General features: G+C 48.1%; 2 protein-coding genes across 2 annotated transcripts; one reads left to right on the plus strand and one right to left on the minus strand.

Moving 5' to 3' along the window:
• Window positions 1-18,056: 18,056 nt before the first annotated feature.
• On the plus strand, window positions 18,057-21,239 carry LOC125539382 (AT-hook motif nuclear-localized protein 10-like). Its single transcript, XM_048702822.1, has 5 exons — window positions 18,057-18,365; window positions 19,025-19,083; window positions 19,995-20,132; window positions 20,360-20,521; window positions 20,718-21,239. Exons 1-5 carry the CDS (start codon window positions 18,251-18,253, stop codon window positions 20,919-20,921), a joined length of 678 nt encoding a protein of 225 aa, XP_048558779.1. The 5' UTR covers window positions 18,057-18,250; the 3' UTR covers window positions 20,922-21,239.
• Window positions 21,240-21,440: 201 nt separating this feature from the next.
• LOC125539383 (probable phospholipid hydroperoxide glutathione peroxidase) lies at window positions 21,441-23,292 on the minus strand. Its single transcript, XM_048702824.1, has 6 exons — window positions 23,134-23,292; window positions 22,768-22,844; window positions 22,410-22,471; window positions 22,112-22,230; window positions 21,767-21,934; window positions 21,441-21,672 (listed from the first exon to the last, which is right to left on the minus strand). Exons 1-6 carry the CDS (start codon window positions 23,179-23,181, stop codon window positions 21,640-21,642), a joined length of 507 nt encoding a protein of 168 aa, XP_048558781.1. The 5' UTR covers window positions 23,182-23,292; the 3' UTR covers window positions 21,441-21,639.
• Between the last annotated feature and the right edge of the window lie 21 nt (window positions 23,293-23,313).

Here is a 23,313-nt window from a genome sequence, read left to right on the forward strand (position 1 = left end):
AGTCGGTTATCGACATGCAATTGGGGACCATCGACACACACACATCCCCTAGTTGCGAGTTGATGGTCAACTTGCAACTAGGGGCCACAAATAAAACACACATATAGACACACAATCCCTAGTTGCGAGTTGATGGTCAACTTGCAACTGGGGGCCACGAATAAAGACACACACACACCCTAGTTGCGAGTCAATGGTCAACTTGCAACTAGGGGTCATCAACAAACACACATATCCCCCTAGTTGCGAGTCGATGCTTGGCATGCAACTGGGGACCCCTTGACAAAATGATAAACACACACACACACACTCTAGTTGCAAGTCGGTTATCGATATGCAATTGGGGACCCTCGACACACACACACATCCCCTAGTTGTGAGTTGATGGTCAACTTGCAACTGGGGGCCACAAATAAAACACACATACATACACACGACCCCTAGTTGCGAGTTGATGGACAACTTGCAACTGGGAGTCCTCAACAAACACGCGCACCCTAGTTGCGAGTCGATGCTTGACATGCAACTGGGGACCCCTTGAAAAAATGACAAACACGCACACACTCTAGTTGCAAGTTGGTTTTCGACATGCAATTGGGGATCTCTCGACACACACACACATCCCCTAGTTGCGAGTTGATGGTCAACTTCCAACTGGGGGGCCACAAATAAAACACACATACATACACACAACCCCTAGTTGCGAGTTGATGGGCAACTTGCAACTGGGGGTCCTCAACAAACACACACACCCTAGTTGCGAGTCGATGCTTGACATGCAACTGGGGACCCCTTGACAAAATGACAAACACGCACACACTCTAGTTGCAAGTCGGTTATCGACATGCAATTGGGGACTCTCGACACACACACACATCCCCTAGTTGCGAGTTGATGGTCAACTTGCAACTGGGGGCCACAAATAAAACACACATACAGACACACACACACACACCCTAGTTGCAGTCAGTGGTTCGACATGCAACTGGGGACCCACGACAAAACACATACACACACATCCCTAGTTGCGAGTCGACGGTTAGCTTGTAACTAGGGGTCATCAACAAACACACACATCCCCCTAGTTGCGAGTCGATGCTTAACATGCAACTGGGACCCTTGACAAAATGACAAACATGCACACACTCTAGTTGCAAGTCGATTATCGACATGCAACTGGGGACCCTCGAGACACACACACACACGTCCCCTATTTGCGAGTTGATGGTCAACTTGCAACTGGGGGGCCACAAACAAAACACACATGTAGACACACAATCCCTAGTTGCGAGTTGATGGTCAAGTTGCAGCTGGGGGCCACGAATAAAGACACACACACACACATACACACACACACACCCCTAGTTGCGAGTCGATGGTCAACATGCAACTAGGGGTCGTCAACAAACACACACATCCCCCTAGTTGCGAGTCGATGCTTGACATGCAACTGGGGACCCCTTGACAAAATGACAAACACGCACACACTCTAGTTGCAAGTTGGTTATCAACATGCAATTGGGGACCCTCGACACACACACACACATCCCCTAGTTGTGAGTTGATGGTCAACTTGCAACTGGGGGGCCACAAAATAAAACACACATACAGACACACACCCCCTAGTTGCAAGTCGATGCTTGACATGCAACTCGGGACCCCTTGACAAAAAAGGCACACACACACACCCCTAGTTGCAAGTCATTTATCGACATGCAATTGGAGACCCTGGACACACATCCCCTAGTTGCGAGTTGGTGGTCAGCTTGCAACTGGAGGCCACGAATAAAACACACACACACATACACTCTAGTCGCAAGTCGGTTATCGACATGCAATAATTAGGGACCCTCGACACACATACACACGTCCCATAATTGCGAGTTGATGGTGAATTTGCAACTGGGGGGCCACAAATAAAACACACATACACACACACACACCCTAGTTGTGAGTCGATGCTTGACATGCAACAGGGGACCAATTGACTAGACGAAGCCTAGACATCCCTTTTTTGACGATGTTCAAGCTTGTAGCAACCCTATCTGGCATTTTATGTATCCACGAAAAAATAGAAAAACAAAAAAATGAGTAAAAAAGGTATCTATTTTTAAAAAATGTCTCATGTGTTGTATGCAAAAAAGAATATTCGAAAATAAAAAACTGGCCCCAAAACGAAAACTAACGACCAGCAACAGACGCGGCCAAAAAAAAGACAGCCCGCAACAAGCGCGACCCAAAAAGAAAGAAAGCCCGCAAAACAGGCGCGGCCCAAAAACAAAAAATGTAAAGCCAGCAACAGACTCGGCCCAAAACAACAAAAAAAGAAAGCCCACCCCACAACAGGGCAGCGCTGCGAGCGAGCGATGCCGGATGCGATCGCTGTGCTGCGAGCTAGCGATGCCGGATGGGATCGCTGTACCTGCGTTGAAGAAAAAAAAACAGTTAGATGTGACATCCTTAAAAACATCTAGATGTGAATTAGTCATTCTAAATAAATTATGTACATGGAGCATATGGCATGCAAACTTTGGTTTAAAAGATTTGACCATCTTCGATTCGAAAAATATGTGTACAGCTCGAAATATTCAGATTTGCAAACAAATCCGCACGTAGTAAATCTTAACCCCGTGACCTCTTTTTTTTGCAGGAACGCCACGACACTTGAACTGGAGACATTGAGTCCCTTGGAATGTGATTTGCCCGTCAAATATTGCAAGTTCTGTTGTGATGCTCTACTGGTTATTCTTTTGTGTCGTTCTTTTCACGATGTGAGAGACTCATCAGAAGCATAGATTAGTTGACGATCACACGCTTTCACGTGTAGACCGCTGACACTAGCTTTGGCCCAATAACTTCACATGCAATTCATGTTGCTATAGTATGCATGTTTCACTTTGTCTTCATGTTATGTCCTCTTCTATAAAGATCCAGTGCCCCTGGTGTGGCAAAAACGTCCTCTGCACATTGATGGGTTCGATACTCATGAGCGGCAGGAGAGCAATTGGACATTTCTTTTCCAAGAACAAGAAAATTGTTGCTGGTCGTTCTTATTAGGATTGGAAAAAAGGAGGATAATTACAAGATGAGATTTTCCACCACTAGCCAATACTCCCATCACCTACTACTACTCACGGTATGGGTCACCATTCATAATCTGGAATCCTCAAAAGCGATGGAAGCAACCGTGACAAAAGAGGTCGACTTAGCCTCAAAGACACCCGCGTTGCGCTCAGTTTTCTCATCCCCACAATTATAAGAGATCTCTTCAATACGATTCCTCGGGATCCTCGATTCAATGGAGCACCACCAACCTCTAGCTGAATCTTGGTTATGAGAAGCAAGACTTGTCATATTCCTGAAACCAAGAAGTCCGAACCACACGTCTCTCGCAAACGAGCATTGTGTCAGAAGATCATCAATTATTCTTGCTCTTGGTCACACAACGAACATTGGGTGCATCAAGGAAACCTGCTACGCTCCAGACGATTTGTATTCCAACATTTATTTCTCATTGCTAGCCAAATGAATAACTTCTCCTTTAAAGGTGCCTTGTTCTTCCATAACATCTTAGCATAATCCCCTCCTTGGATCCAAGAAATACGATAGAATAAGCAAAGCTAGTAGAGTACTGCACATTCGCCGAGAACCTCCACAAGAAGCAATCCTCATCCATAGAGTCGGAGGCTCGGAGCATCACGAATTACTCTCCACGGTTCAAGAAATGCCGGGGACTGCCTACCGAGTTGTTTGGTGGCGTAGAAGTAGTGAGGCTTCATGAAAGTTGTTCCTGTAGATGAGGTGGGGCTGGGGGCAGGTGGTATGAGTTATTGCGCTCGTACCACGCACCATCTTGCACTCTGATGCAACTTTGCCAAAAAAGGGAAGTTGCTTCATTCGACTTCATTTGATGGGATCTTGATTGGTTTCCGTCCATTTCCGCACAACAATAGGAAAACAAGTTTTTTTCTTTCTTGAAGATCAGCTTTAGAAAGACGCAAAAAATATTGAAACCTGGTGAAAACCACATCACAACTCTCTTATAAAAGTGGCAAAATATCGAGCCATCACCAAGCCCAACTTCCCTTCCCCCACCTCGGAGGCGTAGGAGGAGTGGCCCAAGCGCATAGGTTTTCCCCATATCTGGGGCCTTAAAGACATTATTCGGGGGGGGGGGGGGGGGCGGGGGGGGGGGGGGGGGGGTCGCCTATGACGCCGCTGTCCACCTCTGGCTCAAACCACCAAAGCGCCATCTACATGAGGATCACTGCCGATAGCCACCAAGAGCTACTCGCCCGAGATCCTGCAGCCTCCACCAGCATGACATATTGCCAGTCCACCTCATAGAAAATCTAACTATACTACTAATATTACTACTATAAACATGGCTAGCACGTCCTCCTCCCCCACCCCAACTCCGGTCCGGAAGGAGGGGCCCCGATGATGGATGGGTGACTCGAGAGAGAGGGGGAGAGAGACTAGAACTCTCAGGACAAACGGTATGAGCAACCCAGGTATAGCGTATAGACCAATGCAGTAATATATGTTGCTTAGTCAATATGTGCATGGCTCACATCAAACCCACGCCCCAGAGAACTGAAAGCTCCCTATTTCTAGGGAGCTTAGAAGTTTAAATATTATAGTGATATGAGAAATCTATGTTTTAATAATAAAAATTCACAATTATACCCCGAAAGTGCTTGTCCAATCCTAAGAAAAACAGAAACAAAAATAAAAAACATAATTATTTTTACAACAAACATTGCTTAGTTTTCTTTCGCGTGCAAAATTTTGTGATAAAATCACATTCGTGGAGTTCTAGACAAAAATAACAAAATCAATACTCCAAATCTCTTTCAAAAATAGTCTTTTTGGAGCATTTTTTTTTACCATTTACAGTAGGGGAAAATCCCTATTGTGATCTTTTTCATTATAAATTAGGGGTTAAAAGAGTTTACAAGGGGGCATGATCATGCCAATTACAGTCAGTTAGTAGGGAACATGATTACATATATAATTATTACATACTATCTAGCCAAGAAATCATGCCCTCTGTCAGTGTCAAAACCGGCGGATCTCGGGTAGGGGGTCCCGAATTGTGCGTCTAGGCCAGATGGTAACAGGAGGCAAGGGACACGAAGTTTTACCCAGGTTCGGGCCCTCTTGATGGAGGTAAAACCCTACGTCCTGCTTGATTAATATTGATGATATGGGTAGTACAAGAGTAGATCTACCACGAGATCGGAGAGGCTAAACCCTACAAGCTAGCCTATGGTATGATTATTGTTCTGTATGTTGTCCTACGGACTAAAACCCTCCGGTTTATATAGACACCGGAGAGGGTTAGGGTTACACAAAGTCGGTTACAATGGTAGGAGATCTACATATCCGTATCGCCAAGCTTGCCTTCCACGCCAAGGAAAGTCCCTTCCGGACACGGGACGAAGTCTTCAATCTTGTATCTTCATAGTCCAGGAGTCCGGCTGAAGGTATAGTCCGGCCATTCGGACACCCCCTAATCCAGGACTCCCTCAGTAGCCCCCGAACCAGGCTTCAATGACGATGAGTCCGGCGCGCAGATTGTCTTCGGCATTGCAAGGCGGGTTCTCCTCCAAATTCCGTCTACCTGTTGAATAAAGTCCAGTTTCTTGTAAATGTTGCGCTTCTTGGCTTCTACGCCCAATAATGGCCGTCTCCCACGTGTTCAAATGAATACGAAAAGTCTGAGTGTTTTTACATCCACACCCCTAGCCGCGTAAATGAGCCGCCCATTTAAGGGGACGAGGATTTAGATCCAAACCACACCTTCTCCCCTTCGCGAGTGTTCATCAGAGCGCATCCGACAAAGGTCCATACCACCATGGCCAGCCGTCGCAACTGCTCCCTTCGCCCCTCCAGCCCTCAGCCTGGATATTGGGAGAGATGCTCCATCCCGCATAGCGAGCTAGTGACGCTCCAGACCAAGGGATTTCTCCCCCCGGCCTATATGGTCCCGGTTCGAGCCGGTCTTGCCATCTATAATGGCGGAGAGCAAGCGGAGAGTGCCCCTAATCCCTCCAAAGGAGAGCGGGTATGCCTCGTCCCTTATTTAATAAGAGGGCTCGGATTTCCCATCCATCCATTTCTCCGGGGGCTCCTAGAGTTCTATGGTCTCCAGCTACACAATCTTACGCCTGCCTCCGTATTGCATATCGCGGGCTTCGTAGCCCTCTGCGAGCTGTTCTTGGGTGTTGAGGCTCATTTCGGGCTGTGGAAAGAGCTATTCTGCCTTGTGCCCCGTTCTCAGAAGGGGTCGATATATCAAGTGGGCAGAGCCGAAGTGTGGCGCATCGCCGGGACCGGATATCTATCTGAAACCCCAAAGAAGGCGTCCGAGGACTGGCCTTCGGAATGGTTTTACATAGAGGATGTCCCGCTGCCGGATCCTGTCCGGATCGGCCTCCCTGAGTTCGACAGCGCTCCACTAAAGAAGCGCCGAAGTTGGCATCCACAGAGCCCTCAGAGGGAAAGTGGCAAGGACGTCCGTTACCTGATGGGCCGGATAAGATTGTTAGCTCATTCCGGACTGACCATGATCGGGGTCATGGTCGCATGCATCATGCAAGGGGTGCAGCCGCTACAGTACAGAGGCCACCCCATGTGGGATTTCAACGGGGAGGACGACGCCACCCGCTACGGCCGTAAGGGACCGGATTCGGCCGCGGCCCTAACAAAGACCTTGTCCGCTTTGTACAAGGGAGAAGAGGAGGAATTTCTTCGCGTCAACCCACAGGATGGATTTTCTATGTACAACCCCCCAAGCTGGGTAAGTGGTTTACTTGCCCATCCGTTTTATATTCCCATTGTTAAATATTCAGTCTAACGACTTCAATGCAGGAACTGCGCCAGGCTGTTAAAGAAATAAACAACCCTCCTCCACAACCCGAGGACCCAGGACGATCCCTCGACCCGGCCTCTCAAGAGGATCCGGACTTATCTGTGGAGCTGATTGATGGAGTGTTCCATCAATTGAGCAAGGACAACGCCTTGGTGGCCATTACGGTCGATTACCCAGGGCTAATCCCGGCCTCCCAGGTAACTGAGATCGAAGTCCCAGTACCCCGAATAGGGGTCCGCCCTCTCGTGTTTTCAGTTTCCTGATTACAACCGAGCTTTGCAGGGGAGGTTTTTGAGACGGGAGGCCGAATCTACGGCGACAAGCCAACAAGGGGCCGCAGGGCCCCGTGGGTAGAAAAGAAGTGCAGCCCAGACCGAGGTGTCAGCGCAAAGGTATGGCGCGTCCCCTTATCCCAGGTGTTATACCTTCAAGGCATATTGACACTCGTGCTCTCTTCAGGACAAAGAGACCTCACCGGACTATACCCGGAGAGGCTGCCAATCGCGCCTCCACCAGCCAGGCTCCAAAGCCTGGTCCGGAGGCGGAGGCGAACACAAGGCGCACACCGGATGCTCCTCCGACGGAGGATGTGGACAGGTTGTCTGCCACCAACTCTGAGGTGGAGAGTGCCATGAACCACATGCGTCGCCGAACAATTCTTCGCGATGCTTGTTTCTCCCGAGAGGCATTAGATGTCTTCAATTCAGGAGATGCGTACCTCCGTGCCACTCAAAATGGTCTAGCTAGAGCCACGGAGCAATATGTAAAAGACATACGGGTAAGAAAATTTTGGCAATTATATATATATATACCAGTAGCCCCCGAGACTTGAAACAGTTAGAATAACTGATTTAAGGATCATTTGTTATGCAGGTTCTTACAGAAAAGAATTCCCTACTGTCCCAGGAGCTGAAAGAGTGCAAAGCCCAACTTGAGGCCGCACTATCCGCGGCAGGGGAGCCCAAGGAGACCCCCTCTGGTAATATACACTTCGAAAGATAAGTATTTTGCGAAGCACGACATGGGTGCGAATTGTTGGGGAACGTAGTAATTTCAAAAAATTTCCTACGCACACGCAAGATCTTGGTGATGCATAGCAACGAGAGGAGAGAGTGTGATCTACGTACCCTTGTAGATCGACAGCGGAAGCGTTAGCACAACGCGGTTGATGTAGTCGTACGTCTTCACGGCCCGACTGATCAAGCACCGAAACTACGGCACCTCCGAGTTCTAGCACACGTTCAGCTCGATGACGATCCCCGGACTCCGATCCAGCAAAGTGTCGGGGAAGAGTTCCGTCAGCACGACGGCGTGGTGACGATCTTGATGTACTACTGTCGCAGGGCTTCGCCTAAGCACCGCTACAATATATCGAGGACTATGGTGGAAGGGGGCACCGCACACGGCTAAGAATATGATCACGTGGATCAACTTGTGTCTCTATGGGGTGCCCCTGCCTCCGTATATAAAGGTTCAAGAGGGGGAGGCCAGCTGGCCATCATAGGGCGCGCCAGGAGGAGTCCTACTCCCTTCGGGAGTAGGACTCCCCCCTTTCCTAGTTGGAATAGGATTCACGAGGTGGGAAAAGAGAGAGAGAGAAGGAGGGGGGCGCCGGCCCCCTCTCTCCTTGTCCTATTCGGACTAGGGGGGAGGGGCGCGCGGCCCAGCCCTGGCCGCCTCTCCTCTTCTTCCACTAAGGCCCACTAAGGTCCATATAGCTCCCGGGGGGTTCCGGTAACCTCCCGGTACTCCAGTAAAATCCCGATTTCACCCGGAACACTTCCGATATCCAAACATAGGCTTCCAATATATCAATCTTTATGTCTCGACCATTTCGAGACTCCTCGTCATGTCCGTGATCTCATCCGGGACTCCGAACAACCTTCGGTACATCAAAACGTATAAACTCATAATATAACTGTCATCGAAACCTTAAGCGTGCGGACCCTACGGGTTCGAGAACAATGTAGACATGACCGAGACATGTCTCCGGTCAATAACCAATAGCGGGACCTGGATGCCCATATTGGTTCCTACATATTCTACGAAGATCTTTTATCGGTCAGACCGCATAACAACATACGTTGTTCCCTTTGTCATCGGTATGTTACTTGCCCGAGATTCGATCGTCGGTATCCAATACCTAGTTCAATCTCGTTATCGGCAAGTCTCTTTACTCGTTCCGTAATACATCATCCCGCAACTAACCCATTAGTTGCAATGCTTGCAAGGCTTAAGTGATGTGCATTACCGAGAGGGCCCAGAGATACCTCTCTGACGATCGGAGTGACAAATCCTAATCTCGAAATACGTCAACCCAACATGTACCTTTGGAGACACCTGTAGAGCACCTTTATAATCACCCAGTTACGTTGTGACGTTTGGCAGCACACAAAGTGTTCCTCCGGCACACGGGAGTTACATAATCTCATAGTCATAGGAACATGTATAAGTCATGAAGAAAGCAATAGCAACATACTAAACGATCGGGTGCTAAGCTAATGGAATGGGTCATGTCAATCAGATCATTCAACTAATGATGTGATCCTGTTAATCAAATGACAACTCTTTGTCCATGGTTAGGAAACATAACCATCTTTGATTAACGAGCTAGTCAAGTAGAGGCATACTAGTGACACTCTGTTTGTCTATGTATTCGCACATGTATTATGTTTCCGGTTAATACAATTCTAGCATGAATAATAAACTTTTATCATGATATAAGGAAATAAATAATAACTTTATTATTGCCTCTAGGGCATATTTCCTTCACGAATCTGACAAATGAATTTGCAGATGGCGGCGGATTGAGTCCGGAAAGGCAACAACTCCTATGCCAGCTGAAGGCTAGTGAGAAGGTGCTGACAAAGGTGAGGCGGGAGAAGAACGATCTCCAAGATGCCAACACCAAGCTGGGCATCGACCTGAAAGATGTTCGTGCCCAGCTGTCAGACTCCATTAAGGAGAATCAGCGACTTCGGCGCGGCATATTTAGTAAGTGCTTGAACGAACCTTTGAAAAAAGTTTCGGCGGGGAAGTCGACTAACAGAGTAATGTATGTAGGTGTGCTAACAGGTCGTCCTGTAGAGGAGATGCCCGGTTCTACGGGTGACCTTCTTCCCGAGCTCTCGCAACTGCTCGAGCGAGTTCGGCAGGCGATGCAAGGCGTCGCCCAGGCCTTGTGGCCATCCATCTCCATGCCCGAAGGTCTTGGAGAGCTTGCGGAGAAGCTAAAGGGAGCACGGCGGCACTTCTGATTGTGGAAGATATCGGCCTGCCGTCAAGGCGCTAGGGAGGCTTGGGCCATGGTGAAGACGCGGTACACAAAGGCTGACCCCAACCACATGGCCGAGGTCGGTCCTGTGGGGCCCGATGGGAAGGAGATCCCTATAAGCTTAGTATATGGCCAAGTAGAATTGGCCGCAAAGTATTCCCAGCAGGACTGTAAATTAGACAGCCTGTTAGATGGTATTGAAGAGGAATACAATTAGTCAGAATGACTATGTAATTTAATTGACATTTATAATGCCTTCTAGCCGGATTGTAGATCGTTTGTCATGGCCGATCTTTTCGCTTCAGCCTCGGGACCTGACGGTCCGGAGTGTGTCCGAATTCCCATGCGGTTATATAAGAACCGGGGAATGCATGGATACCAGGCGTAGGGGTCATTAGTGCGTGAACAGACAAGTGCCCGACTAGTTATGTTATATTACATGGTTAGTAAGAAACATTTTCCAGGGAGAATAGTTCCGTTAGGGATTCCTTTCCCTGGGAGGCATGCCCTAAAGTGCATGCCCATTCTTCGAAAAAGATGCGGGAAAAAGCATCTGGGGGCGCATAAATAAATAAGTGAAAAGATCATCTTTTAGGTCACCGACTGAATATTCCCTTAAGAACGCTAGCTTTCGGCTTCACCCAGTCTAAGGTACACATTCGGCTCATCCGGCAGTAACAATCGCAGAGGTGCTCCCTTTACCGCCTAGCCGAATAATCGGGAACGTAGGGGTAAGCACAGGAGCCAGGCAACCCAGCTTGGCCAAAACTTAAGTCATATCGATGCATATAATGGTGAAATAAAAGGTACATGCGGAAGTGTAACACATGTGTTGGGAATGAAGCCCATATAAATAAGCTTCTGTTAAAAGAAGCCCCCAGGTTTAATGAGTGCGAATAGCACGTCATTTGATGAGCCTTTGAAGGCTATAAGAGAAAGGAAGGGGAGAAGGAGAGAAATGTAAGACAGACAGTATATAAAAAATGGACAGAGGAAGGAGACGAACACAGAGTCCGGCGCTAGGCATAGAATCTTCGGAGACGGGCTGCGTTCCATGGGTTCGGCTCAAGTCGGTTATCCGATGCATCTCGCAGGCAGTACGCTCCACCAGTCAGGACTTGGTCAATTATGAAGGGACCTTCCCACTTGGGCTTGAGTTTGTCCTTTTTCTTGTCCGGTAGGCATAGAACTAATTCGCCAACGTTGTAATTTTTGGCCCGTAATTCTCTGCTTTGGTATCTTCGAGCCTGCTGTTGATAGAATGCGGAACGGGCTTTTGCCACGTCACGCTCCTCCTCCAATGCGTCTAAACTGTCCTGCCGATCAAGCTCGGCTTCTCTTTCTTCGTACATGCGCACTCGAGGTGAGGCATGAATTATGTCACAAGGCAAAACTGCCTCTACGCCGCACACCATAAAGAATGGTGTGTATCCGGTGGTGCGATTCAACGTGGTCCGCAGCCCCCAGAGTACGGAGTCGAGCTCCTCTACCCAGTGCGTGTTAGATTCCTTGAGGGACCGCACTAATCTGGGTTTGATGCCGCTCATGATAAGACCATTTGCACGTTCGACCTGGCCGTTAGTTTGTGGGTGATAGACGGAAGCATAATCGAGCTTGATGCCCATGTTTTTGCACCAGAGTTTTACCTCGTCGGCCGTAAAGTTCGTGCCGTTATCAGTGATGATGCTGTGGGGGACGCTGTAACGGTGTACAACCCCGGATATAAAGTCTATCACCGGTCCGGATTCGGCCGTCTTAACAGGCTTGGCTTCTATCCATTTGGTGAACTTATCCACCATGACCAGTAAGTATTTTTGCTTGTGGGTTCCGCCTTTAAGGGGTCCAACCATGTCAAGCCCCCAGACCGCGAAGGTCCAAGTGATGGGGATAGTTTGGAGGGCGGTGGGTGGCATATGGCTTTGGTTTGCAAAGAGCTGGCAACCGACGCATCGTTGGACTAAGTCCTGGGCGTCTGCCCGGGCCGTCGGCCAATAAAAGCCTGTACGAAATGCCTTGCTTACAAGGGACTGAGCTGCAGCGTGATGACCGCCGAGTCCGGCATGAATTTCAGCCAGGAGGTTCCGCCCTTCCTCTTCGGAGATGCACCTTTGAAGGATGCCGGTAGTGCTTTTCTTATAAAGCTCTCCCTCGTGGACTTTGTAGGCTTTGGATCGCCGCACTATGCAGCGTGCCTCATTTTGGTCCTCGGGGAGTTCCTACCTAGTAAGGTAGGCGAGGAATGGTTCTGTCCACAGGGCGATGACGGCCATTATTACGTGGGCTGAAGGTGTTATTTCATTGGCAGAGCCTCCGATTGTGTCAGAATGTTCGGTGTCGGGCAGTACGGTTGGGTCCGGGCTGTTATTGTTCGGCTCGCCTTCCCATACTACGGATGGCTTGAACAGCCTTTCCAAGAAGATGTTGGGGGGACTATATCGCGTTTTGCGCCGATGCGTGCCAGGACATCTGCCGCCTGATTATTTTCCCGGGCTATATGGTGAAATTCGAGCCCTTCGAACCGAGCTGACATTTTTAGGACGGCGTTGCGGTAAGCTGCCATTTTTGGATCCTTGGCATCGAAGTCTCCATTTATTTGGGATATTGCGAGGTTCGAGTCCCCGCACACCTCTAGGCGTTGAATGCCCATGGATACTGCCATCCGGAGGCCATGTAAAAGGGCCTCATATTCGGCTGCATTGTTGGAGTCTGTGTACATAATCTGGAGTACGTATTGAACTGTGTCTCCTGTGGGGGACGTCAAAACGACGCCAGCCCCTAGTCCGGCCAACATCTTGGAGCCGTCGAAATGCATGATCCAATTTGAATATGTGCCGTACTCTTTAGGGAGTTCGGCCTCTGTCCATTCTGCGATGAAGTCGGCCAAAACTTGCGACTTGATGTCCCGCCGTGGCTTATAAGTTATGTCAAATGGGAGGAGCTCGATGGCCCATTTTGCAATCCGGCCCGTTGCGTCACGGTTGTTTATAATATCGTTAAGTGGTACTTCCGAGGCTACTGTTATTGAACACTCTTGAAAGTAGTGTCGTAGCTTCCAGGATGCCATGAATTCCGCGTACGCGATCTTTTGATAATGCGGGTACCGTGATTTGCACGGAGTGAGGTCAGTGGACACATAATAGACCGGCTTTTGAAGGGGGGATTTGTGTCCGTCCGTTTCTCGTTCGACAACGAGCACTGCGCTTACAACCTGATGTGTTGCTACAATGTACAATAGCATTGGTTCGCCAATGTTTGGCGCGGCCAGGACTGGGTTTGTTGGCAATATGGCTTTTATTTCATCGAGTTCGGCCGTGGCTGCATTCGTCCATTCGAAGTGTTCGGTGCGCCGAAGGAGGCGGTAAAGGGGTAGGGCCTTTTCTCCCAAGCGGGAGATAAAGCGGCTTAGAGCCGCCACGCATCCGGTTAACTTTTGTATTTGTTTGAGGTTCTTTGGGATATCCAATTGTGACAGAGCTCGGATCTTGGCTGGATTTACTTCAATTCCTCTACCGGATACAATGAAGCCCAAGAGCTTTCCGCCTGGGACGCCGAAAACGCATTTTTCCGGGTTGAGCTTGATGTCGTATGTTCGGAGGTTATCAAATGTGAGCCTCAAGTCGTCTACTAGAGATTCGACATGTCTTGTTTTGACGACCACATCATCTACATATGCCTCCACTCTTTTGCCGATCTGGTTTGCGAGACATGTCTGAATCATGCGCTGATATGTTGCGCCGGCGTTTTTGAGCCCGAAGGGCGTTGTGTTGAAGCAGAATGGGCCGTATGGTGTGATAAATGTCGTTGCGGCTTGGTCTGACTCTGCCATCTTGATTTGATGGTAGCCAGAATATGCGTCGAGGAAACACAACGAATCGTGTCCTGCAGTAGCGTCGATAATTTGATCGATGCGGGGTAGGGGGAAGGGATCCTTTGGGCAAGCCTTGTTAAGGTCTTTAAAATCAACGCACAGGCGCCAGGATTTGTCCTTCTTTGGTACCATCACCAGGTTTGCTAGCCAGTCCGGATGTTTTATATCTCTGATGAATCCGGCCTCCAATAACTTTGCTAGCTCCTCTCCCATGGCCTGTCTCTTAGGTTCGGAAAAACGCCGAAGAGCTTGTTTGACAGGTTTGAATACTTTTAGGATATTTAAGCTGTACTCGGCCAGCCTGCGTGGGATTCCTGGCATGTCTGAAGGGTGCCAGGCGAAAATGTCCCAGTTCTCTCGTAGGAACTCTCGCAGTGCGACGTCTACATCAGGGTTTAACTGTGCCCCAATGGAAGCTGTTTTATTGGGGTCCATTGGATGGACCTGGAATTTGACTATTTCGTCCGCCGGTTTAAAGGAGGTGGACTTGGATCTTTTGTCGAGTACCACATCGTCCCTATTCACCGTGGAGCGCAGCGCAGTCAGTTCTTCAGCCGCTAGGGCTTCGGATAGTGCCTCGAGGGCCAGTGCGGCTGTCTTGTTTTCGGCGCGGAGTGCTATGTCCGGATCACTAGCGAGAGTGATGATCCCGTTAGCCCCGGGCATCTTGAGCTTCATGTACCCGTAATGGGGTATTGCTTGGAAGATTGTAAACGCTTCCCGCCCTAGTAGAGCGTGATAACCGCTGCTGAACGGAGCCACATGGAACGTGACCTCTTCGGACCTGTAATTATCCGGCGTGCCGAACACCACATCTAGTGTGATTTTTCCTGTACAGCGCGATTCCCGACTGGGGATTATTCCTATAAAGGTTGTGCTGCTTCGCTCAATGCGGTTCCAGTCTATTTCCATTTTTTTGAAGGGTTTCCTCATAAATGAGGTTCAATCCGCTGCCGTCGTCCATGAGTACCTTGGTAAGACGAAAGCCGTCCACTATTGGACTGAGGACCAATGCGGCTGGTGCTCGGGCTGTTCGAAATTTAGGTTCATCACTGGCGTTAAACGTAATAGCCGTGTCACTCCATGGATTTATTGTTGCTACTTGGTAGAATTCGGCAAGGCTGTGGAGTGTCCTTTTTCGCATATTATTTGATGCGAAAGTCTCGAAGACTGTTAATACCGTATTGGTGTCTCTGGGGTGGCTTTCTGTGGCCTCCGGAATTAGGAGATCTTCGCCAATTTTGGCCACCTGCCGGAGTATCCAACATGCTCTAAGGCTGTGAGTTGGTGTGGCGTCCTTTGTACTGTGAATTTTACAGGGTCCATTAAGCCATCCTTCCAGTACGGTTCCATGCCCTGTAGAGGGTTTTTGCTTTTTGGTGTTTGACCCGGGTGTCTGGCGATGATGCACCATTTTATTTCGGACTGGGTTTGTATTCAGGGCCGGATCGTCCCAAAATTTTATTTCTATTTTCCAGGCGCTTTCCACCGCACAGTACTTTCGTACAATGGACGCTAAGTCAGCGAAGCGTGTAATATCATGGCGACTTATGGCGTTGAGGATTCCCTTGTCCGTGCAATTATTGCAGAAGATTGAGATTGCGTCTTCCTCGCGGCAGTCCCTTATCCTGTTCCTAACCAGGAGGAATCTGGCCCAGTAATGATGTACTGTTTCATCGGGCTCTTGCCTGATTTGGGATAGATCGCTTATGTTCGGGTGGGTGGGTGGAATTAAATCCGAAGCCTCACCCAATCTGAGGCTCAGAGGCCGAGGAATTTCCGAACTCGAAAATTTGGATTCCTGGATGTTGTCCAATGAATCCAACCCGTCGCCTGACTCTAAGTTCAGGTCTTGAGTGATATCCTCCCCTCCGCGGGTATCCGGCTTGGAGGGATCAGGAATCAGGACGTAGCTAGTCCTTAAGATAGATGAAGGGTCGCCGCACTGTCCCTCTACCACGGCAACGTGATGGGTGACTTGGGGAGAGTTAATCTCTCTCAGATCGGGTTTAGGCCCAATCTGGTCGTAATCCGTAGCGACTCCCAGGGCGGCAATGCGATCCAAGAGCTCGTTTATGGAGGAGAGCTCCATTGGATCTAACTGCTCGGCGAGTTCTGAACTGACATGAAGATTGTTTTCGATGGCTTGAGAGGTCATCGTCGGCGTAGAAGCCGAACAGGCGGTCATAAGAAAACCACCTCGCCGGAGGGTTTGGCCGACAGTCAAAGCTCCCTTAGCAACGGTGCCGTCTTTAAAGACGGGACGAGGCATCCTTCCTGATGGCGACGACAGAGAGGACCTCTCAATGAAAGCACCAATGTCGGTGTCAAAACCGGCAGATCTCGGGTAGGGGGTCCCGAACTGTGCGTCTAGGCCGGATGGTAACAGGAGGCAAGGGACACGAAGTTTTACCCAGGTTCGGGCCCTCTTGATGGAGGTAAAACCCTACGTCCTGCTTGATTAATATTGATGATATGGGTAGTACAAGAGTAGATCTACCACAAGATCGGAGAGGCTAAACCCTACAAGCTAGCCTATGGTATGATTGTTGTTCTGTATGTTGTCCTACGGACTAAAACCCTCCGGTTTATATAGACACGGAGATGGTTAGGGTTACACAATGTCGGTTACAATGGTAGGAGATCTACATATCCGTATCGCCAAGCTTGCCTTCCACGCCTAGGAAAGTCCCTTCCGGACACGGGACGAAGTCTTCAATCTTGTATCTTCATAGTCCAGGAGTTCGACTGAAGGTATAGTCCGGCCATCCGGACACCCCCTAATCCAGGACTCCCTCACCCTCCTTGATACTAGGCCTAGCCCTGATCATTGTGTCTTTGAAGTGTCTTGTGAAGTTGATCCTGCATTGTAGTAAGGAGCATCTTGTGTCTTCAAATATTTCATCATTTCTTTGGTTCCAAATGGCCCAGCATCCTGTGATAAGAATTTCCATGAAGAAGTCCCATTTATATTTGTTCTTTTTGGAGCATTGATTTTATTTTATTTGTTCAAAGCATTAGGAGAAGTTTTTCTTTTCGGAAATTTGCACATATGTAGAAGATTTAACAATGTTTGTTGCTAGGAAAAAATTATTCCCTCTGATCCATATTAATTGTCGCTGCTTACTTTGTTTCTCTTTTTTCGAGAAAACTTACAATTTATTCATCTTCGATCATGATAGGACAACGAACATAAAAAATAATAAAAACTACATCCAAATCCATAGACCACCTAGCGACAACTACAAGCATTGAAGCGAGCCGAAGGCACGCAACCGTCATCACCCCTCCTTTGCCGGAGCCGGGAAAAACTTGTTGTAGTAGACAGTCGAGAAGTCGTCGTGCTAAGGCCCCATATGACTAACGCACCAGGATAACAACTGTCGCCGATGAAGAAATACGTAGATCGGAAGGATCAAACCTGAAAACAAAAGAACGTAGACGAACGAAGACCGAATCCGAGTAGATCCACCAAAGACAACCACCGACTGAATCCCGTGAGATCCGCTAGAGACACACCTCCACACGCCCTTCGGTGATGCTAGATGCACCATTGAGACGGGCTAGGCGAGGAGAACCTCATTCCATCTTCGGAAAGCCGCCACCGTCTCGCCTTCCTGAGCCGGACACAAATCCTAACAAAACTCAAAAAAACATCTTAAACGGAACCCTCCCGCCGACAAGGGCCGGAATTCACCATGCCTCCATGGCCTCTAGGGCCACCGGAGATGATGCGGACCGACGACGGTGCCGGCAAGAGGTAGAGGAACCCTAGGCTTTTTTTAAGGGGGTGGCGGCTAGGTATTGAGGGTGCTTACTTTGCTTCTAACAGCACATGTGTTATTTTTTTTATTTTTTTTGAGAAATACTATAAGATATTGGATGGACTTCTTTTGCGGGGATAGGGATGGACTTGAGCCCAACGAAGCCCAAAGTAAGATATGGCCGAGGCCCAAGCCCATGACTTCTCAGCGGTAATTTTTCTTCTACTCCCTCTCAGACAGTAAGTAGTTCGTCACAGGGATGATGGACTCACGCTAACCACCTTCTTCCACTTAACCATCCACAACCTGCAAACACCGCACAACTTTAACCCCCCACCATCAGCCTGAAAACCCTGCAGCTCTCTGCAACGCCACTGTTCCGCACGCAGGCGGCGGAAAGATCACGCGCCTAGGGTTCGGCACCGCCCCCCATCGAAATCGGCGGCGGCGCCGAGGGCCCCGCAGCAATGCGACCGCCGCCCGCGGCGATGACGGCCTCCTCGTCGGAGAAGAAGGCGGCGGCGAAGCGGAGGAGCGGACCACCGAGGCCCCGAGGGAGGAAGTCGCAGCTCGCGCTTCTCGGTGAGTGCCGTTCGCGAGCAACAGCGAGCCCCCTTGTTTGCTCGCTGTTCGCTTGATTTGTTTGCGCTCTTTCGGCTTTGGAGCTCCATATTTTAGTGGCGGGGCCTCGTTTTGGTGCTGTGCCTGTAGTCTTTATTTAGAGTTGTTTGGTGCCGGGTTGTGGGGTGGTGCCTGGGGAATTAATTAGGGGGCCCTAATTAAAAAGGGTGATCTTGGAAGCGAGCCGAGAGAACGACATCCTAACTACTAGAGCTTTTAGTCGCATGATTTTACTGCGGTGATGTAATGGTTGCCACTGTCAAAGTAATTAGATGGTATTGTTCATGGACAATGTTCTCAGCAACCTGTTCTGAAATAAAGGTGCTCCTTTTCCATGTGCAATCTATCACCATGGTGTCCAAGAGATGTGCAAACGCCGCGTGATCATAAATGTCGTTTAGCTTCTTCTCACAGTAGAACGGGTACGAGTGTCAACTCTAAATGTCTAGAAATTTGACAGTCAAAGAACGTGATGTCTTTGTGCTTGTGTATAAGTATAACTGGATGTTACATCGTACTGCCGAAGTTTACTGCTTCAAAATTTCATCTCCTTTGATAGAAGGCTTGCCCTTCTGTGTGTTCATCAGGTGGCCCTGAATTTATGTTTTGATGATCAACAGGGGGGTGCTCACCTGGAAATGCATTTGCTCCACATATACTGCTTATCAATCGGGGAGAGGTATGCAGCTTCAGGCACCTACCCATCTAAGTTGCAAATTACAAGAACAATGCCAACTTTTATTTTGCTTTGTGTATGTGTGTTGTTTTACTATTCATTACGCATTAGTTAGATTAATATGGCGCTTCAGCTGCTGAGGAATGTTCCCATTTTTTTCCGTCTAACCTGGTTTATTCTGTTTCTGTTTCCCTGGGTCTTGAACCTGTAGATAATTTACTGTATGATGTGAATAAAATTACAAAATTACTTTGCGATAATTTACTATGTGATGTCACTGATGTGTGAAAAGAATGTCATGTACTACTATCTTTAGTTTACTGCTCTTTGGAGTGTATTGTCTGCAAGATGATCAACGTTAATTTTGTCCTATCTCCTTGTTCACTATCCCTCTGATCCAAAATAAGTGTCGTATTTTAGTTCAAATTTTAACTAAAACCACAACACTTATTTCAGATCGGAGGGAGTAGCAAATTTCCAAATTTAGACAAGTGTGAACTTCATTCTACCAAACTGCAGGTTCTCAACATTAACGTAATACATACTATTTATTTGACTACCATAAGCCCATAGCATTTCAAACAGAACTTCAGTCTACTTCTTTCTGCATGTTCTTGTGCGGTGCAGTGCAGTCTGTACGGGATCTTCCGTTCATCGTGTTTTATGCACTGGTAGGTCCTTGATCCGTATATGATGGGCTAAAGAATTTTGTCCTTGTCAGGCTTCTGCACAGATCTTTGATGTGGCTGTGTTTGGTCTCAACATGTGATAGAAAAATCACTTGTTTTCTACTTTTAGCACCCAGTTCCTTTTTCTAAAGAAAATTGGTGTGGCCATAGAAGATTCATTGAGTGCACACTGTTCATATGTTGCCGATAATTTAACAGCAATACTGAAAGTACTTTTATGCACAGGATATTACCTCCAAGATTATGCTGTTATCAGAGCTGCATTCCAAATCCATCTGTATTCTATCAGCCAATGGCCCATTATCAGCTATAACCCTCCGTCTATCTTCACATTCAGGTGGCCTTGACAATGCAGTTTACCAGGTTTGCCTCAGTGTCCAACATTGGCTAGTGGCTACTACTATTCCCCCCATTTTCAGCAATTAATGAATTGCTTGTCTTATATCAGTTTGATGTGTGCTAATAGACCAGTACAAATTCTTAATCCCCTTATGTAGCGTGGGAAAAAAATGGTTCCCCTCCTTCAGTCCATTTTTTATCATAAACAAAGCATTTCCATCTCTTGGTCTTACTTTGAACTGACTTTGCAGGGTCAGTTTGAGGTAATTTCACTAAAAGGCTCTTATCTGCTGTCTGATGATGGTGGCTCAGGAAACAGCAATGGGGGTTTAAGCATTATGGTTTCTACTCCTTGTGGCAGCTTGTTTGGAGGTAGCGTTGGAGGGCCGCTGATCGCTGCAGACCCTGTGCAGGTACATGACATAATTTTGCCACTTACCAAGTGGAACTGCAGGCACATGCCACAGTAAAAAAAAACTAATGCGTAAATTCTCCAAACAGTTGCGGTGACACAGTCGATGATATCTTCCTGATGTTCTTTTCCGCCTTTGTTCTCTCTTGTGTAGAAGCTCACAGAGTGAATTTTTGTATCGTGTTTTGTTACCTCAGGTAATTGCTGGAAGCTTCAATTACACGGTGACAGAGGAAAAGAAGGAGCCAAAGACCAGTGACAGCCAACTTAATGAGCTGAAAGTACCTTGGGAGCTGGATGCAATGCCTTATGAACCATTTTCACCTTTGCCTCTGTTTGGGTGGTCCAGGATTGAAGATGTCAAACTTGACCGCCATGACTTTGACCTGACCAATGGTTAGCACCTGGCTTCACCATGCTGCGACATATGCATGAAGATAATACATGGAGATATAACGTAACAGTTGTAAGGGCAAGCTATTAAAAACTTTGGTTTCCAAAGATATTTTGTGGGCGGAAGTGTACTTCCAAACTCAAATTCGCGGAGCAAGAGTAGTTCTAAATTCTAACTAAGACTTCTAGAGACGTGTAAAATTGATATGTCGTTTGCTAAGTCGGGTACGACGGTGTAGTTCTGCAGATTTTTATCGGTGAGAGCTATAAACTAGTAATAGCAAGTCATTTTATGTCGAAGGGTTATGAAATGCACATTCAGAACACAGAAGCGTCTTCTGAACATTTGTGATACGTGGGATTTATCTATGCTATCCATGGTTTTGGCACAAAATTAGGCTAAGTTTCTGTGCTACCCATTACCACCTATTGGTGGTTGTCGCTATTAAATGCAGAGTTGCATCATGCTATCAAGCTGTGAGAAATTATGTTCTTCAGAAACCTGACCAGACAACAACACGATCCAATGAAAGGCATACCGAACAGCTACAATATTTGAATTCATTCATTAACACCACATATACAACAACTACAGAGTAGGATGCTGAAAACATAGCAGATGCAGCCTCTGAAATGCTGGGTACAGATTTTATTTCAACACAACATTATTATTGTTTCTAGAATACAGAGTGCCAATTTCTCGAGACGCTCCGGCCAGCGGCGCGTCTAAGAGCTCCCAAGCAGCTTCTTGATATCCTTCTGCAGATACACAAAGCAAGTGTTATGTTGACCGCCTAGCGCTTCAGGATTCAACATGTACAAAGGGGATGTGAATCACCGTGCTGTTAGTTACCTCAATGCTCAGGGGGGAAGTGGTCGGGGCATAGCGGTCCACAACGTGACCCTCCTTGTCAACCAAGAACTTGGAGAAGTTCCACTTGATGCTGTCGCCGAAAAGGCCACCTTTGCTAGACTTCAGGAACTTGTATAGGGGAGAAACATTGTTGCCGTTGACATCAACCTGACAGACAATATGAACTAGGGCTCAATAATGCAACATAAATCATTCCTCTTGGATGGATAACTCTTAAGATAAAACGGAGATTCATGGGCATCCCACTGAAACATTTGCAACGCTGTCACACTGAAACAGATAAATGCATTACTTTCGCCTAGGAAGATCACAGCACAAATGTACCTTGTCAAAAATGGGGTACTCAGCCTTGAAGCGAGTGCAGGCAAACTGAACTATCTCATCATTGGTGCCAGGCTCCTGCCCACCAAACTGATTGCATGGGAAAGCCAAGATCTCAAAGCCTGTAAAACCACAAATTGGCAATAGAACACAGAGGTTAGCATCCAACAACCGGAGTTTGTTGTGTAAATCGACTAACCAGTACATCATCAAGCAATAAGCAGATTAAACCCAGTAATCCATATGACATAGATATAATAACAAGGTAAAAGGTACAAAAAACAATGGATGAAGGAAAAACCTTGGTCCTTGTACTTTGGGTACAGCTGGCTCAGCTCGGTGTAGTTGGAGTTAGTTAGGCCACTGGAACAATTGGTCACAGACAATAATTAGCAGCCTAATAGCTGAAGAAGTAAGGTTCTGTATGGAATTTATTTAGTACAGAGTCCATGTTTAACGTCGTAGACGATCATTATTTTGGACAGTCAAGTAGAACACGGCATATAATAACCTATTGATTTGGACTGTACTTATTTTTTTCATTTGCGGTGGACCAGACAAAATAATTTGATTCAACGCACTGCCTGTAAGTTGGAGGTGTCTCATAGCCGAGCTGAAAATGAAGAAGGATGGGATGCGAGGTCAAAGGTCGTACGTACCACTGGGATGCGACGTTAACAATGAGAAGAACCTTCCCCTTGTAGACGCTGAGGTCGACGTCCTTGCCGCTTGAATCCTGCACACCAAGGGAAAGCCGTTCAACACAGTCGTACTACCGCACAATTCACCTCGCGCCTTCCAGAAATCAGGCTAAACGAACTACCGGTCAGCGAATTCAGACGGTTCGGCAGTCTAAATCCACCGGATCGGCGGAGAAGTCCACACGAAGGTCCACCCGAACAAGCAAAGCGAAGATCAAGCATACCTAGAGCCATCTCGGAGTCGGGGGCAAGCCGAGCAGGGGATCTAGCAGCGTGTGAGATAAATACAGAGACCGAAGGGGGGGAGGGGAGAGCGGGGCGGACCTTGACGGTGAAGTCGTGGACGGAGGTGGCGGAGGACGCGGCGGCCATGGCGAGGTTCCCCGTGCGACCTGACGGAGCGGCGTCGGCGGGATGGCTGCGGCGGGAGATCGGGCGGGCTCGGAACTCAGGTGCGGGGAGGGGGTGGGGGGGGGGGGGGGGGGGGGGGAGGGGGCGTGGAGC

This window comes from Triticum urartu, chromosome 2, assembly GCF_003073215.2.
Source record: "Triticum urartu cultivar G1812 chromosome 2, Tu2.1, whole genome shotgun sequence".
NCBI lineage: Eukaryota > Viridiplantae > Streptophyta > Magnoliopsida > Poales > Poaceae > Triticum > Triticum urartu.

Excerpts from the sequence above, each read along its gene's own strand:
- LOC125539382 (XM_048702822.1), top strand. The coding sequence starts at position 18,251 with ATGCGACCGCCGCCCGCGGCGATGACGGCCTCCTCGTCGGAGAAGAAG. Across the intron at positions 19,084-19,994 it reads TGCTTATCAATCGGGGAGAG|GATATTACCTCCAAGATTAT; the intron begins GTATGCAGCTTC and ends TTTTATGCACAG. Across the intron at positions 20,522-20,717 it reads TCGCTGCAGACCCTGTGCAG|GTAATTGCTGGAAGCTTCAA; the intron begins GTACATGACATA and ends TTGTTACCTCAG.
- LOC125539383 (XM_048702824.1), bottom strand. The coding sequence starts at position 23,181 with ATGGCCGCCGCGTCCTCCGCCACCTCCGTCCACGACTTCACCGTCAAG. Across the intron at positions 21,935-22,111 it reads AGTACCCCATTTTTGACAAG|GTTGATGTCAACGGCAACAA; the intron begins GTACATTTGTGC and ends ATTGTCTGTCAG. Across the intron at positions 21,673-21,766 it reads CTTCCCCCCTGAGCATTGAG|AAGGATATCAAGAAGCTGCT; the intron begins GTAACTAACAGC and ends GTGTATCTGCAG.